This window comes from Carcharodon carcharias, chromosome 3 (genome assembly GCF_017639515.1).
Source record: "Carcharodon carcharias isolate sCarCar2 chromosome 3, sCarCar2.pri, whole genome shotgun sequence".
NCBI classification, from domain to species: Eukaryota; Metazoa; Chordata; class Chondrichthyes; order Lamniformes; family Lamnidae; genus Carcharodon; species Carcharodon carcharias.
The window spans coordinates 207,422,820-207,441,103 of record NC_054469.1 but is presented as its reverse complement, the minus strand read 5'-3'; the positions used below and the strand labels follow the sequence as shown (position 1 = coordinate 207,441,103).

General features: G+C 42.1%; 1 protein-coding gene and 1 pseudogene across 1 annotated transcript in view; one reads left to right on the top strand and one right to left on the bottom strand.

Annotated features, from left to right (window-relative positions):
• Positions 1-1,779: 1,779 nt before the first annotated feature.
• LOC121276486 lies at positions 1,780-2,054 on the top strand (annotated as a pseudogene).
• A 469-nt stretch (positions 2,055-2,523) lies between these two features.
• Positions 2,524-18,284, bottom strand: part of LOC121276325 (sodium/hydrogen exchanger 3-like) — an 80,826-nt gene continuing 65,065 nt past the window's right edge. Inside the window, exons 11-17 of the mRNA XM_041184598.1 lie at positions 17,679-17,785; positions 16,758-16,887; positions 15,316-15,489; positions 12,114-12,180; positions 10,235-10,321; positions 9,033-9,273; positions 2,524-5,586 (exon numbers count right to left, since the gene is read on the bottom strand). Coding sequence (XP_041040532.1) covers positions 5,583-5,586; positions 9,033-9,273; positions 10,235-10,321; positions 12,114-12,180; positions 15,316-15,489; positions 16,758-16,887; positions 17,679-17,785 — 810 coding nt within the window. The 3' untranslated portion in view covers positions 2,524-5,582. The remainder of the gene's footprint in view (positions 5,587-9,032; positions 9,274-10,234; positions 10,322-12,113; positions 12,181-15,315; positions 15,490-16,757; positions 16,888-17,678; positions 17,786-18,284) is intronic.

Sequence of the window (18,284 nt, the reverse complement as noted above, 5' to 3'; positions counted from 1 at the left end):
CTCAGTAGTAGGGAAAATGCTAGAGTCTATTATAAAGGATGTGATAACAGGACACTTAGGAAATAATCAATGGGATTAGACAAAGTCAACATGGATTTATGAAAGGGAAATCATGTTTGAAAAACCTACTGGAGTTCTTTGAGAATGTAACTTGCTGAATAGATAAGGGAGAACCAGTGGATGTGGTATATTTGGATTTTCAGAAAGCTTTTGATAAAGTTCCACATAAGAGGCTAATGTGCGAAATCAAAGCACATGGGATTGGGGGTAATATATTGCATGGATTGAGAACTGGTTAGCAGACCGAACAGATTAGAAATAAATGGGTCTTTTTTGGAGTGACAGGTGATATCTAGTGGGGTACTGCAGGGATCAGTGCTTGCCCCCAGCTATTGACAATATATGTCAAATGATTTGGATGAGGGAACCAAATGTAATATTTCCAAGATTGCTGATGACATGAAACTCAGTGGGAATGTGAGCCATGGGGAGGGTGTTAAGAGGCTTCAAGACAACTTAGGCAGGCTGAGTGAGTGGGCAAATACATGGCAGATGTAGTATCATGTGGAGTTATCCACTTGGTAGGAAAAACAAAATGGCAGATGTACAAATGGACCCGGGTGTCCTTGTACACCAATCAGTGAAAGCAAGCATGCAGGTACAGCAAGCAGTTAAGACGACAACTGATATATTGGCCTTCATTGCTAGAGGACTCGAGTACCGGAGCAAGGGTGTCTTACTGCAGTTGTATGGGGCCTTGGTGAGACCACACCTGGAGTATCTTGTGCAGCTTTGGTCTCCTTACCTAAGAAAGGATATCCTTGCCATAGAGGGAGTGGAGCGAAGATTCACTAGACTGATTCCTGGGATGGCAGAATTGTTGTAGGAAGACAGATTGGGCCAACTAGGCCTGTATTCACTGGAGTTTAGAAGAATAGGGAGATCTCATTGAAACATAAAATCCTGACAGGAATGGACAGACTGGATGCAGGGATGATACTTCCTCTGACTGGGGCAGGAGGGGGAGCGGTCTAGTATAAGGATTCACAGTCTCAGGATATGAGATAGACCATTTAGGACAGAGATGAGGAGTAAAACCTTTACTCAGAGGGTGGCAAACCTATGGAATTCTCCAACACAGAAGACTGTGGAGGCCAAGTCACTGAATATATTTAAGATGGGAATAGATAGAGTTCTGTACTCTAAAAGGTGTCGGGGGTATGGGGAGAGTGCAGGAGTAAGACGTTGAGATAGGGGATCAGGCATGATGATATTGAGTGGCGGAGCAGGCTCAAAGGGCCAAGTGACCTACTCCTGCTCTATTTTCTATGACCCTCCAACAGTTCCGATTTGTTTACCTGGATAGTTACCCTGGAAATGTTAGGCAGAAAAATTCTAGCCTAACTGCTGGATAACCATACAACTGACCCTCCAATCACTCACACTGAACACCACCCCGCCACCCCCACACGCGCCCACCCCCCCCTCCCCCAACTCCCAGCCAAACCCCTCTGACCTCACCCCAATCCATTCTGACGTGACTAGCCTCCACTACCCAACTCCCTCCAAATAGAGTCTAGTCCCCAACATGACAACCCCTCCCAACCTGACCCAACTATCCCCCGACCCACCTACCCACTCACCTACTTTTCACCCTACCCATTTCACTCACCCTACCCCTTTATTCACTTACCTTCTCTCCGCAGTTTTTCAAAGCAGCTTATGGATATTTAAACTCTTTACTTATTAGAATAGGGCAGTTAGTGCAATAAAAGAAAGATGGCGAAGCAGACCAAGGCTGGGATTGTGGGGAAATTTGGAAGCCTTATGGAGCCCCATTCCATAAGATGGTGAAAAAGATTGAGATCAGCCAACATGCCAAATACGCCTGTTCCTTCTGTGGGAAAACAAAGATGAAGCGGAGGGCAGTTGGTATCTGGCACTGTGGACCTTGTATGAAAACAGTGGCTGGAGGAGTTTGGGCCGACAACACCACCTCCACCTTTACAATGAAGTCTGCAATTCGCCATCTGCAGGAGCTGAAGGATCAGTGAGCACTGACCGTGGAGTCTGACCTCTTCCAGAGGTTTGTGACTCAAACTTGTTAATAAAATGTTAAATGAAAAAAAAAGGTGGGGGGGGGGGGGGGGGGGGGGGGGGGGGGGGGGGGTCATGGCCTGTTTTCCCTGACAATCCAGTGCTTCGAAGCAGTTCCATTTCATGTATGCTCCACATTTCTGGAAAAGCTGGGACTGACAAGCGGAGCTTCAGCATGGTGCAGAAAAATAGGAGGAGAGTGGCAATCCAATGATGATTGCCATTCCTTGGAAGATTTTGGCCCTGATTTTTCACCAGAGAAACAAGTCAAAACAGTGGTCTGAATTTCAGAATGCTTGGTTTTTTTCCCTCATTTTATAGTATGATCTACAAAATGATAAATGCTCTCTAAATCAATGAGCTTTCAATAAAACCAAACTAGATAAAAGTTATGGTTATAGAAACATGTAATTTGGCACACACCCAAGGTTATTTTACATTCCTGAGATAATACTTCAATTTTATTAGTTTAAAACATCCACTATTTCTTTTTAAATTTTTATTTTAAAATATATTTTTACTCCTAAAATGAGTTAGTAAAACTTTGGACATGATGCATATTAATCAGCAAGTATAAAACATGTGGAAGACATAAGTAGACCTGGAAGCTACATCAATGTACAGTTCACATTTGCAAACTAGAGGCATAATAATGTCAAATTTGGATCATATACAACACTTGATTGACCGACATATGAAGATAAGGGTTAGAGGCAAATAACAGGGTACCCCTGTAGAGCCCTCATTAAAGCCAACAGTTATGATACCCACCCACTAAACTAGCATCTAAAAATTCAGTCTTGTTAAACCTCGTTATTTATGGGGTTAATCAACAACATATTGATGTTCACAGAAGCACCACAGACCCAGATAAGACTAATCCATTGTTCAACAAAAGGAGGAAAGGATGAAATGAAAACAAGCAAAATAAAATCTTGAAAATAAAAAAGGAAAAGCAACTGGCATTCAAGAGAATCAGGCATATCAAGGCAGTGTCACATATTCAAGTTGAATATGTAAAACATTGGAAAGAAAAGACAGCCCTAAATGATGTGTTTCTCTAGTTGTGTATAGCATACGTTAAAAAGATCTTGAAAACCAAATTGTACATTATACGTGACTTAATGCTATGTGAATAATTATATTGTTGAATTAAGTTATTTCCCAAACAATGAATACATAACCTCAAATGAACAAGAATGGACGGAGGCAGCCATTTCTTCAGGGAACTCCTACACACTCCGTGTCTGGTTATAGAGTAGCTATGGCTGAGGCCAGGAATCAATCCTGCCAATCAGAGATGGCGTATTTCATGCGATAGAATTATGGAAGGTAATTTCACAACTTGAATCTCAATTTCAAAAACCTAGAATTTCTTAGGTTGCAGATCTACTGCACTGAGAAAGTTAAATTTCATAGCTGGAGTGATAATGTAAGTTGATTACTAAGGGAAACAGGTGCTCAGTCTATTAGTGAAATGTTAATCTGCAACCATGCAGCTTGCATCTTTCATTGAACATCTATGGCAACTTTGAAGGTTAAAGGCAGACACATGGAAATTTGAACCTCAATGGCATTCACTGGCCTTAGCTTAGCAAGCCCTTTTTTCCCCCACTGGCACTCAAACTAATGGCGGTGAGTTAACCCTTGACATGGCTGCAAAGAACTTTGGCAGCTTTCACTTCAAGTTCCCAGCTTGATCAATTTAAAATACTTGGTACACTCATCAGGGCCTATCTGCAATAAATAATGTTGTCCCTCAATCCTGAGGAGGGGAGGTTGTGCCCATCAGCGTGTAGACTAATGGCAATCGAGAAAAGTTCTTACACAATCTTTGGAAGACAAACAATTACTGGCCTAGACTGGTTGAATGCCTTATTCTCCCATCTGCTGAGGGGGAAAGCCAATCACTGCCACAACTATTCCCCACTTCTGATCTCAGGAACTCACTAAAATTTCAATTTCAGAACACTAGTATTCAGATGAGGATATCTAGACTCCTTTCCTCAAAATGTGGGAATAAATAGGAAGCATTCATGGACTATTTGCCTATTGCACATTCACTAGAATCTGTCCTTATGCATTGCAAAGGACACACTAAATGCTTGCCATGTCTGGACAAGGCATTTGAAATCCTGATTGCATTAGAAGACTCCCTCTTAACTCAGATAACATAATTTTGACTCTTGTTGCATTTTAATGGAAGTCTCAGTTACTCAAAAAAAATCCCAAAGCATATTTTTATAACCATGTAATAAGAACATGGATCTTCCATCGCTCTGCCTCATCCTTTTTGCATGCACTGTGACACCAGCAATGTTAATATTAAACTTGAATCTCTCAGCACAGAGTGTCAGGTTTTCAAAGATTTGCCTGAACAACTTTGTCTACGCTTCCGTGGCATTTTTAAAAAAACTCATTGACCTCCAATTTCCTGAAGGCTCACTGGTCAGTTAACTTTCACACCTCATAAATTTTACAGCGCTGCATCACCGATAACTATTGGGTATGCATTTGTCTTTCTTTTGTTTAAAAAAAAGTCAAAGTATGAAAACCTGAACAGTAATAATTAATTTACAGCTCAAAATATCTAAAATATAAACTAGATAAGAAAAACACCTGCATCTGATGATTTTCCAATAAACACTAAAAGAGAAACCTTCCTGCATTTCTATGATTGCAGTGAGATTTGCTCCTCCCTTCTGCACAAGTATAGAAAACCCTATATAGAAACTATAGGTAATTTCTATATCCTATAAAATTCTTTAGTGAAGCTACACCCAATTCACCCCCCTACAATCTAAAGATTGGTATACGATTGCAGCAGTTTGTTTCAGTGCATGTGCATAAAATGCATGTTCTGGAGACATATGGCACAACTAGAAAATGCCCAGCTCACTCATTTAAAACAGGTTCTATGTTTTTTTCTGGTGAAGCAGAGCACTGTTGTGCCTAAAACTATTTCTTCTTGTTCTAAGGAATATGTCAAAAGACGAGGAGACACCCAAATATCTGGAGGACTGGTTAATGCAAAGGCTTGCACTGGTGAAAAGATTGTCAATTCTACATCCGCTTGGTTGCCACAGAGTGCATCTTAGTGCTTTACTGATCTATGGCTTCTGCTCTTGCAGCCCTGGGTCTTTATTCAGCATCTCAGCCTGTTGTATTTTCATAGTGAATTATTTGATGATAAATCAAATAGGATGGTCTTCGTTAAGCTTTGCTGAAAAAGTCAATAGTTGCTTTCATCATAATTTCAGTAGAACTTGCTTCTTGTGCAGCCCATGCCCTGAAATGGTGAACGCTTGGAATTCTACATTTTCCAGTGAAGAATAGCTCTGGACCCTTGTCTTCTGGAGATAGGATGGAAAGATCCTCAAGGGTCTCTTACAACTAAGATCATCTTGGCTTAACTTGACCATCTTTCCTGGAAAGTCATTTCTCATCCAAGGTGGAAAGGCTAGGCAGTGGTGGAGGACTTATAGTTACCTACACAACAAAAATAGCGAGTCAGTCACAAGACAATATTTACCTTCAACGCTTTAGAATCATATTATTCTGTTCATAAAATCATCATCTCAGTCTTAGACACAAATGGCAATACACTTCATCAGTTATTAATTCAACATGAGCAAAAAAAGTCATATTTGTGAGAAAGCCCCTTAAAAATGCCCTTTCAGATAATTTGTTTTTAAACAATGCTGCATTGTTCTATTGGGTCAAAAAATAATAAGTTATTAATCCCTGAATATATTCCATTTATCTTGAGAACTGGCCAACATTTAATTGACTCCATAAGTGTTTGAATTTACGGGCCAATAGCTATAGTCTGAGGCAAGAGTTTTCAGCCAGAGGCTCAGGATTCTCCAGTCAGTTGCATGGGAAGGTGCCGTGGGAGGGGGTATCACCCCATCAGTCTCCGTATTCAAAGGATCATCCTCCATCATTTCCGCCAACTCCAGCATGATGCCACCACTAAACCAGCACATTGTCCCTTCACAACCATCCCCCACCCCCCCCAAACACACACCCCCCAGCGGCATCATTCCGCAGGGATCGTTCCCTCCGGGACACCCTGGTCCACTCCTCCATCACCCCCTACACCTCAACCCCCTCCCACGGCACCTTCCCATGCAACTGCAGAAGGTGCAACACCTGCTCCTTTACTTCCCCTTTCCTCACCGCCCAAGGGCCCAAACACTCCTTTCAAGTGAAGCAGCATTTCACTTGCACTTCCCTCAATTTAGTCTACTGCATTTGTTGCTCCCAATGCGGTTTCCTCTACATTGGAGAGACCAAACGCAGACTGGGTTACCGCTTTGCAGAACACCTTCAGTCTGTCCACAAGCATTACCCAGACCTCGCTGTTGCTTGCTATTTCAGCACACCACCCTGCTCTCATGCCCACAAGTCCATCCTTGGCCTGCTGCAATGTTCCAGTGAAGCTCAACGCAAACTGGAGGAACAGCACCTCATCTTCCGACTAAGCACTTTATAGCCTTCCGGACTGAATATCGAGTTCAACAATTTTAGATCATGAACTCTCTCCTCCATCCCCAACCCCTTTCCGATCCCCCTTTTTTCCAATAATTTATACAGATTTTTCTTTTCCCACCTATTTCCATCATTTTTAAATGTATTTCCATCCATTGTTTTACCTCTACCTTTTAGCCTTTTTCGATTCCTTCACCCCACCCTACCCCCACTAAGGCTATCTGTACCTTGCTTGTCCTGCTTTCTACCCTTAATTAGCACATTCCTTTAGATAATATCACCACCTTCAACATCTCTTTGACGTCTTGTCTATGACAGCTTTTGGCTATCGCCACCTATCACTGGCCTTCTATCCAGCTCTACTTGTCCCACGCTCCCTTAAACCAGCTTATATCTCACCTCTTCTATTTTTACTTCGTTCTGTTGAAGAGTCATACAGACTCCAAATGTTAACTGTGTTCCTCTCTGCAGATGCTGCCAGACCTACTGAGTTTTTCCAGGTATTTTTATTTTTGTTTAGGAATTGAGCTAAGGCTGTTCAATCTGGCTCCTGAAAAGGTGGAGTTCGAAAGAGGCCAGGCCATTGGTCATTCTATCATGAGTTGGATTCAACTCTGTGCTCTAACTCACAGCAGCACATGGAGGAATATCTACTGTGATGTATTAGTTACTTCTGTTATTGCTGGAAAGGGGATGGAAAAGTGAAAAAAAAATGCAGATTATAGAACTGTGCCATGTGTTCCATCAATATCTCATTTATCACTATCTAAGCTCATTTAAAATCTATTCAAACAACCGTAAACTGTTGACTGAAAATCTGAAAGGAAGAGGGAGAGGAAAAGATGAGCTAGGGGAGAGGGGAAACATCAACTTCAACACACATGGAAAATTAAAGTGAGGTCGGATTTGCGAACGTGCTCAGTAGATTTAGGAGAGGTTATAACAGTGGACAGAACTATGGGACAATAACTGAAAACATTTGCTTTAAGATTGGAGTACTAATTGCACAAATGTATCAACTTTGAACTAAAATGACTTTTAAATTGATGTTTTAGAATGCTGCTACCCTTTGCATAAAAAAGGTTTTTTCTGTTCTCCAAATAAAATCGACTTCACTTTCTACCCAGTTCCCTTTGTTCTAGCCTAGAACAATCACTAAACAGTGTTTGTACCTACTCTCTCCCACCTCCTCAAAATTTTAAACAATTTTCAAGTCAGCCTGAATATCCACTGTTCTAAGGGTAGCTCAGTTGACTAGGTGGCTAGCAAGTGTTTCAGAATAATGTTATCAGCATGAGATCAATTGTCATTCTGGCTGAGACCTGCCTCCTTACCCTGGCCCCGAGGGTGGAACGGCAAATTACCACTGACAAATCTGCCAAGAAAACAGCTCAGAATGAAGCATCAGCAGCAAGGAACCTGCCTTCAGGCAGAGAATACATGACATGATCCACTGCTGTAATGAAATCAACCCCACTTTTTCTACTGTTTCCTCATGAAGAAATACAACTATACCAGCCAGCATCCAAACAAATGTTTGTTGTACCCTCTGTTACCTCAACATCTTTCCTATAATGTGGAGACCAAACCTGAAAATAGTCCTTCAACTGTGATCTTACTAAGGCTTATATTTATTCACTAGTACATCTCCACTTTTATATTCCATACATCTCACCATGAAAGCCAGTATTGCATTAGTTTATCAACTCGAGGTGCTGCTTTATTATTTTGTGAAACTGAACCCAAAATTATTTTGTTCTTCAACATCAGCCAGCCTTCCCCTAAACTATATAACAAAAAAACACAAATTGTAGCATCTCAGATTTGCTGACGTTAAATTTCACGTCAGTTTTTTTTTTTTACTTATTTCACCATTTTATCACTTGCCTCTTGCAGCTTCCAAAAGGCTCAGAATTATTAACTAAGTCTATTCTGGTGTCACCTAAAAGTTGACCATCATTCCCCTCTAGCCCTTATCCAAATCACTGACATATACAGTGAACAGAAACCATCCCAGAACAGGACCATCTACCCACCTCCAACCACTTTGAAAATCTGCCCAAGCTCAGTTTCCTCCCTTCTAAACAATTGTTAAGCCAAATTTGATACATTTTTCCGACTCCCACGCCCCTTAGTCTTCTCTGATAGTCTCCTATGTGGATATTCTGTCAAAGGCTTTCAGAATGACTGCGTGCACCATATCTAACGCATTTCCTCTAGACACCTCCTCAAAAGAACACAGTAAGGTTCATCAAGCACAATCTTCCTCTGAAATCGATGCTGGCTGCTTCTCTTTTTTATTGTCACCTACAGTAACTTTGTCTACAATTCCAATACTCCAAATCCTATGGCTGGTGGAGATCAATTTTTAGGTGGCTATGAGGAAAACAGGCCTTTCTTTTCGTGTGAAGCAAAAGGATAGAAGTGGATGCTGTAATTACATTGATGATTCAGGTAGGAAAGACAACGGATGCTCATCCGGGATGTCTGCTAGCAAAAATGAATCAATGGATCGGCTGCTGAGCTGCAAGGGCGTGAGGCGTCTGAAGTTGGTGGGACTCCTTGGAATCTGTAAACGTGCCCTCTGGGATGGAATGACAGTTTCTTCATTGGACATCCACGGTGGGACCATATGGAAAACCGAATGATCCTCCTCAGTGGAGAAACTCAGGTTATCGATTCCTGCAGGAATGATTTAGTATTGCAAAATAAGAATTAGTTCACTGAATCATTGAAGCATTCGCAAATAGATAAGTGCAACAGAAGATCCAATCTAATCTTATGTCAATGATAAACGTTACAATCTGAGCAAGATAAAACAGCTGTAGTAAAGTCAAAGTTAGAATCCACCTTGACTCCTCTACACCAGGAAATATCACTAGGTTATAGAAAATAAATGCTCAAGATCCAGCATTTCTAGAATTTGCAAGCATGCAATAGAATCTACAAAACCACTTCAACTGAAACCTATACTAATTGCACAGTTGTGGAACCGCAGTGTGTAGCTGCCCAATGGAATGCATGAATGTGGCTCAAGAGCATCAGTGTATGACATCTAACATGACATGGGAGGCTTTAAAAAATAAATAAAATGGCTTGCACTTCCACCAGAAAGCACACCAATCTTTTCTTCTGTCGGTAGATGCTGCCTGATCTGCTGAGTGATTTCAGCATTTTCTATTGTATTCTATATTTTGTTTCATTAGCCTACAGAAAGTACTGTGATCAACTCAATCAAGGGAAACATTGTAATTGAGCCCAGTCCTGTCCTAAACCAACATGTACCCTTTGTTAAGGTGCTTGTCCAATAGGTGATCAGTATTGGGAGACCTGGCTGCTTTCTCCTCCCTTATAAAATGGTGGCGAGGCTTCCTGGGGTACGCTGATCAGAAAGTTTAGACTAAAGATTGAATCCAGGATCTTTTTTGAGCTATTTGGAAAGCCCTTCAACTTGACAGTTACCAGGATATTATAAATTGTGTTGATGCAAAGAGGATATGTGCGTCTAGGAGATAGTTCACATCAGCTGGAGTTTCCAAATCTAACTATGACATAATTAGAGGAATATATGATATGCCAATATGATCTAACTAGAGGAAATATCCAGAGCAGCATTCAGCACTGAATAGACAAGATATATTACCAGTTTCATTCGATTCGTTGCGTGCAGGAGTAATTAGGAAACTAATTCCTCCATCTGATAGATCATAACGGTCCTCTACATCAGTATCTGGAAGAAATAGGTAGGAAACAGCTCATAAATACAGCAAATTAACGTAATCCAGGTAGAATTATGGTTATTCTTTGGCAGATGCGGTGGTTTTGAATCCAGAGTTACAGGGTACAATTTTGGTATCAAACTGTTAAATAAAAAACAGTCAGTCAGTCAGGTATTCTAGTTAATGATTGTTTTCTTCCCTACTTTGGTCAACTAAAACACAGTCAGAAAAGGCTGAGCATGAGCGGGAAATGCCAGTGCCCCAATACGACTGCCCTTTGAAAGTTGGGGGTAGAGCGTGAAAGCACACTGTTGGGATTTGCACACCACTTGCTGAACACTTATAAATAGGCACTTGGATAGTGATCTACTTGACGACAGATGATCATCCATTTTGTTCTTCAAATAACAGTGGTTATTTTGCCTTCAGACAGAGCGCGCCTTGGCCGACTTCCCACTTCTAAACACATGAGACTGGTGAGCAATTCAGTGTCCTACAACCATCCCAAGATTACTCAACTCACAAAGAACAGGAGTCTAGGGCATTCTTGGCCTGTAGATTTCTTCACGCACTCCAAACCAAGGAAGGCCAAAGTTTTGCTTCGAAGTAAAAGGAAACTTCCAACAGAGTAGAGCCTAAACTCAGCTTGTAATCCATTACCACATGTGGAGTTCCAGCTCCAAGGTCAAGTGAAGATCGCACACTTCCCTGGGAAGGGAGGCAACATCAGGATGGAACTTGATAGCTTATTGGGTCAGTGCATGTGTCCAGTGTATGGCCGAGCTACACTCACCATGAATAGTCTAGTACTGATTTCTGCTCTACAGCAAGTTAGGATGAGAGAGAACTTGCATTTACATAGCACCTTTTACAACCAAAAGACATCCCAACACATCTTATAATCAGTGAAGTACTTTTGAAGCATAGTTGCTGCTGTCGTAATGAAGAAGTCAAGACAGCCAATTAGCATACAGGCAAGAATGTGACTATGACCAGACGATCTGCTGTAGTCATGCTGGTGGCGGAATGAATGCTGGACGCCAAGGAGAACTGAGTTTTGTTTTCCAGAATAGCACCATTGGATCTATTACATGCACCTCAGAGGGCAGACAGGGTTAATAACTCATTCAATAGGCAGCAGGCCCATCAGCCAGCACTCTCTCTGTACTGTACCAAGTGATTTTATGCCCCAGTCCCTAGAGTGAGATTCGAGATTGGCCTCTGGAAAAGAAGGGACAGAGATTAAAAAGGAAAAGAAACATAACGGAGTTGGCCATCCCTGTGCTATTCATGTACATATTGTACAGCCAACGCAGAGCTCCAAAATCCATCCATTTGCCCTCTGCCAAAAGTGCTTGGGGTATTTCTTGAGGGGAAGAGGAGGAAGATACCTTTGGAAGAGATGAACTCTCACTGCATGGCCAATCAGAGGTGAAGTTGAATTCCTCTGAATAGTTTTTGGATTAGAATTGTATCTCTATGAGCTTAAATAGTGAGCAGCAGAACCCAATTAGCCAGACATATCCCAGCTTTGAAAATCTTGTCAGTAATAATTGGCCTCAGCTAGGCTTGCAGTAGGAACATTGCAATTAGCCTCAGCACCCGAGGAAGTTGAACAGGGGTGGGGACGGAGTGGAAAAGGAAAAACAGTCAGGTTTCCTTCTGTGGATTGCTTAGCCAAGAATTTGGAAGGTGACCAGTCACCTGTGGAAACGTAATCCAAGAAGTCAGCAGATGGATTGGGAAGGAGGCCAGGAACAGAGGTTACAATTAGAAAGGAAGAAAATGCAAGTCAGGAATTACCTTTATTAACATGGAAAGCAACAGAGTGTACCGGCAGCCTTCCATTTGGCACTGCATCACTGATTTTCTGAAACAAAATCAGGACAATCACAACAAGAGTTAAACGGGAAATGGGTTCATGAGATAAGTTTTATTGATTTGTTGTTGTTCATTTGCAAATGCAACACAAATCATAACCAAATTTATCACTTAAATGCAAAAGATGACCGACTGCTTTCATCCCCTCCCTACCTAAAACTGTAGAGACAGAGACACATTTATGTAGCACCTTTAACATAGTAAAATGTTCTAAGGACCTTCACAGTCTCAAATTTTGTTCAGAAATGCTCCTGAATCACAAGGTGATATTAGGGCAGATGACCAAAAACTTGATCAAAGGAGGTTGGTACATTTTCTCTCATGTCCTTCAAGACACTCAGGGGTTTAAGGAGGGATGTCCAGAACTTATGCCCTAGGCAGCTGAAGGCATGGCCACTAATGGCGGTGAAAATGAAACATCAGGGAAACTTATGAGGCTGGAATTGGAGGAACACAACTATCTCAGAGGATTGTAGGACTGGTGAGAGATAGGGAGAGGTGAGGCCTTAGGGATTTGAAAATAAGGATAAGAACTTTAAAATCAAGGCGTTGCTCAGCTGGGAACTAACATAGGTCACCAAGCACAGAGCACAGCTAGGGGGGCTTCGGGTAAAGAACAGAACGTGATACAAGTTCAGAAGTGGGCAGCAGAATTTTGAATGAGGTTAAGTTCTTAAAGGGTGGAGGATGGGAGGCCGACAAAGGGCCCCAAGTCTTAAGGTAACAAAACAAAGGCTTGGGTGAGGGTTTCAGCAGCAGGTGAGCTGAGCAGGAGGGAGCTGGGGAAGTGGGGAAGCTCGGGGAGTCGGGGTGGGGGAAGTCAAGCAATGTTGAGGAGGAGAAAATAGGTGGTCTTAGCAAAGGCTTGAACGTGATCGGAAGCTCGCTTCGGAGTCAAATATAATACCAAGGTTGTGAACAGTTTGGTTCAGCCTCAGACAGTTGCTGGGAAGAGGGATGGACTCAACAACAAACGAACGGAATTTGTGCACGGTCTTCCTAATAATTAGTTGGATTAGCAGGCAGTCTGATCATTCAGAAATAGTGGAAGGGTGTGGAGAGGTGGTGATGTGGCAGAGCTGGGTGTCATCAGTGTACATACGGAGCCTAACACTGTTTTTGGATGCTGTTACAGAGGGGCAATATGTAGAGCAAAACAGAAGGGGGCTAAGGATAGACAGGGGTGCATGAATAAGAAGAGAAGCTACTGCAGGTTCTTCTCTGGCTATGGTAGATAATAATGGAACCAGACCAGTGCAGTTCCCCCCAGCTGGACAAGAGTAGAGAGATTTTGGAAGAGGATTGTGCGGTCAACCATGGTGAAGACTACAGGCAAGTTGAGGAGGACAAGGCAGGATATTTTATCAGCATCACAAACATATAGGACGTCATTTCTGACCTTGGCAAGAGCTGTTTTGGTGCTGTGGCAGGGGCTGAAACACAATGGCCTCTTTTTCTGAAAACTTGACATTAATCACCCATAAAGGGTCATGGTTAAAGAAAAGAATTGAGAACATACTCCATCAGGCTGCACATGCAACTGTTACCATCTTCACTGTGGCAGGTTTTGTTGCATGCTAGTATCCAGCTGAGAATAAAGGCAGAATGCTTCACCAACATACGTGAATCAGGCTCCAAGTACAAAAAGTGGCCTCAATTAAATTTAACTGTTGCCATATGGGTCACCCCAGGACACAGGAAACACAGCAGCAAAAAGTGAGGCAAGAACTGCTAGCTCAAGAAGGAGAGTGTGTTTTTTTTTTCCTTTTACACAGCAATCCTTGTGGGCCAAGAAGAGCACGTGCTTCCAGCATCGCACCCCTCCCCCTGCCCCCCACACCACCACCACCACCACCGCCCCCCCCACTTCCAAGGCCTCCATACCCCCATCCCCCACTCTGAACACAGTCCATCTTTCTTTCCCACCTACTGCAAGCGCAGACATCTATCCCAAATTCACAAGCTCCCCTCCCACCTTGTAGCACCTTTCTCCTGTCCCCTACTCTTCTCCCAGAATAGACTCTATCTACCACAATTGCCTGGAAAAACTCAGCAGGTCTGGCAGCATCGGCGGAGAAGAGTACAGATGACGTTTCCAGTCCTCATGACCCTTCAATAGAACTAAGTAAAAATAGGAGAGGGGTGAAATATAAGCTGGTTAGGTGTGTGTGTGTGTGTGTGTGTGTGTGTGTGTGTGTGTGGGTGGGGGTGGGTGTTGGTTGTTGGGACAAGCAAGCAGTGATAGAACGAGATAACCAAAAGATGTCACAGACAAAAGAACAACATCATCTGTACTCTTCTCCACCGATGCTGCCAGACCTGCTGAGTTTTTCCAGGCATTTTTTATTTTGGATTTCCAGCATCGGCAGTTTTTTTGTTTTTATGCCACAATTTCCTTCCTGAACCAAGGCCTTTCTGCTTTAACAATTGCGAAGGAACATGCCCAAACACCTCCTGCTGCTGATTTTCCTGCTCAGAAGGCAAACCGCTCGCTTGTCAATTTGGTCACTGTTGAACAGAAAATGGAAGTAAATAAATCATAATGATGTACTGCTATTAAATTTAGCAGGACTTCCACATCCTGAGCATTCTCCTGCCCCTGTACCCTCTCCAACTTCCTGTAAACATTGGGGCCCCCAAGTATGAGGAATTTCAGTGGATGGAGCACTGTAAGCCAAGTGGCCAATAAACCCAAATTCAGATCAGAGGAAATCAGTGTTCACAAATATCAGGTCATATATCTGCCATAGAATTTTACAGCATGGAAAGCAGCCAATTGGCCCATCACCCCTGTGCTATCTCTTTGAAAGAGCTGTCCAATTATCCCACTCCTCTGCTCTTTCCCCATAGCCCTGCAGTTTTATTTCCTTTTAAAGTATTTGTCCAATTACATTTTGAATGTTACTTCTGAATTAGCTTCCACCTCCCTTTCAGTCAGTGAATTCCAGATCATAACTTTACAAAAATGACAGTCTCTTCCATGCACCGCCCCCACCTCCAGCAATATATTTTCAGGAAGATGGTCCCAACTTAATGTATAGTTTGCGAGGCATAAAACAGCCGTGTTGGAAAGAAGCTTTATCTACAATGGAAATAAAAACCTGTCATGATTTCAGGGGTTTACCTTTTTCGCTGCCCTTTCTTTCTTCATGTTCCTAAATTTGGAGGCATAATTGTTTCCGAGCTTGGTGGGTTTGAAATTTTCCAGTCTTTTTTTCATGGTGCGCTGGAAAATTTCTTTATCTTGTTTCTCACCTTCATTGCGTACAAGCTTATGGCGGCTGTAATTAAGCCTGTACTTTAAAAAGAAACCATTGGGCCAGTGAATATAGAGTTCAGCAAAAGATTTCACCCCTAGCAGCTACACACACCTCCTAATTCTTAGTCTGATCAGTGAGGCATTGGGGGATACAGAGGAAAAAGGTGGGTAAATGGAATTAAGTGGCAGAAGAGACTTGAGGGACTACAAGGCTTACTCCTGATCCTAATGGTCTTCTGAAAGGATGAAAACATCCAGAAGGGACAAGTAGACACACAATACGTTAAAGAACAAAGGTAAATTCAATTAACAAATGGATCAACTAATGTACTATATTGTTATGCAAAACAGGAGGATCCCAGATTTAAACCATGAACCAGGCACACTGTTTAGGGCAACAGTTCGGCAACTAACATTGGTGGACAATGAATGTTGCCTGGGGCCTGTCTCATCCCCCTCATTCTCAGTCAATCCTCACTGTCTAGGTACACACTCATTGATAGAGTGCAGGAATGCTGCTGGGGCCAACTTTCCAGCAGCGAGAGAGTTGGCAACTGCAAGTGTGATGAGGGGGGACAACCAGAGGGAGAGAACAAAGGAGCCAACAAGTGTGATTTCTGCTCACCAAACTATTCTAAAAACATAGAATAATGGACATCACATCGAATAGCAAGACCATCCTGCCCCTCGAGCCTTATCTGGAGCTAACCTTACCTGAAACGAACTATTCTAATCCCAGGTCCCTCCCTTTTCTAAGATTCTCATTCTTCCCTGTGTTTGGTCAAAGGAAGGGCTGGGGTGAAATCTATTTTTGTTTAAATTCCATTGAGGTGAACCAGCACTGTCCTCTACAGTGAGCTAGTATATAGAGACAACCCGTAATTAAGTATTTACAAAATAATAAAAAATCTAATGCTCCAAAAACTAAAAATTCCAAAAGTTGCTCAGAAAGTTCCCTTTCTTGTCTTTTTGTACCAAAGTGTCAGCTTTATCTCTCAGAGCTGTGAGAGGGTCGCCCCCACTTGTTCTCTGGAATATTCCAGATCCCAGGCACAAAATGCAAATATATTTGAATAGACTGATTAATATTTACTCAGGGACAGTACTTTGCTAACCTTTTATTGAGCAGCACCTTGAATAAAGTATGAGCACCAAACCAATTAGATGTCAGGTGACGACAGCTTCTACTTAGGCATTGATCAGATTTGTGCAAATGTTTTTAACCAAATGAGAAAAAATAGCACAACTTAGAATTCAGAACATTTCCCAAATCTGGAGATGCAAATAGGCTGTCTAAGTTTCCTTACCCGTTTCCTGGGTTTGTATAGGTGTTGCTGCAACATGTGGTGAGTGACTATTTCCTCTCGATCCTTAAGGCTCTTCAATCTATTCTCAATCGCTTGCATGTCCAGGCACACTTCACTGCTACTTTCTCGTCTGGGAAAACAATTATATTCTGTCACAACATGTCAGCGTCGGCTTCTTTGATAGCAATCTCACCTCTGTATCAAAAGATGGCCCCATCCCAGTGACCTAAGCATACACTCCAGGCCAACATTCTGAGTGGAATACTGAGCACTGCACAGTTGGACATATCACATCCTGGATGATAAATGAAACCAAGACCCCATCTGTTCTCACAGGTGAAAGTAAGAGTCAACAAACATTACTAAACCAGATCACCCATGTTTCTTAAGAAATACATTGCTGGCTGTTGGATATTACTATGTGCAAATTAACTGTGGCATTTCCTACAATGACTGTTCTGGACAGACACCATGATCTGTGGACTCCAGGCATGGGTCTTTGTTACTGGTATGTGCCAGAGAGGGCATGGGAGGGGCTGAGTGGGCGGGGGAGGGAGCGCGAGAGTGCCTAGCACATGATTGACTGATGTCAGTGATACATCATCATCCGCCTCATACATTCGGATATCCATTCCATTAATCTTTTAAACCCAAGTGACTACACTTAATAGATACTTAACATCCATTCAGCCCAAACTGCTTTGGACTGTAATGAAAGGTGTTACACTAATACAATTATTTCTTAAATCAATTCAAAAAACTTCATTAGGATTTTTCCATTCAGATCAGTTCTCAATCTGGGATGTATTTTGAGTGGTCCAGGAAAATTTGCACTTCCCAGAGCACAGCTCTCCCTGCGTATGACTGATTATCAAGTACTTTTACTTCTTATGCCAAAATTCTCTCATGGCTGATACTTACAGCAGTGCAGAGACAGATGAGTCGACAATAGAGTGACGAGGGCCAGTGAAGTCAACATTAACATCACTGCTCGAGCGAATAAAAGCCAAGGAACCTTTCCGTTCTCCCTACAAAATTGAAAAGTCACTGAAGTCAGACATCAACCATCAATGAAACTGGGATTGCTCAATTAACTTATAACTGTAGATATCTAAAGGGGTGGATTATGTATTGGAAATTCACTAGATGTCCAACATATTGCTGTTATTACTCGAGTTCAGTCTTGGCTGACATTTCAGAGCTGGTGTATGCATGGTGGGCTGAATGGCCATCTTCTGTGCCATCTGATTTTACTTTTCATCACCATTGTGACCAGGACTCATTCGTAGAATAATCAATGTTTCCATCACATACTGAGCTACAGCAAGAATCCCAAACTCAATCAGACGGCATGTTGCAAACATGATATTTAATTGTCCAATTATTTATTAAGGTTTTATTTTAAATAAATGAGCTTATCAGTCACACTGTGCTTATCCTGTTCATTTAAAACAATGATTTATGAACATAATGTTCAAATAGAACTTCCTCCTGAGAAAATATTCACTATCTGGGAGGAAGCAAGCA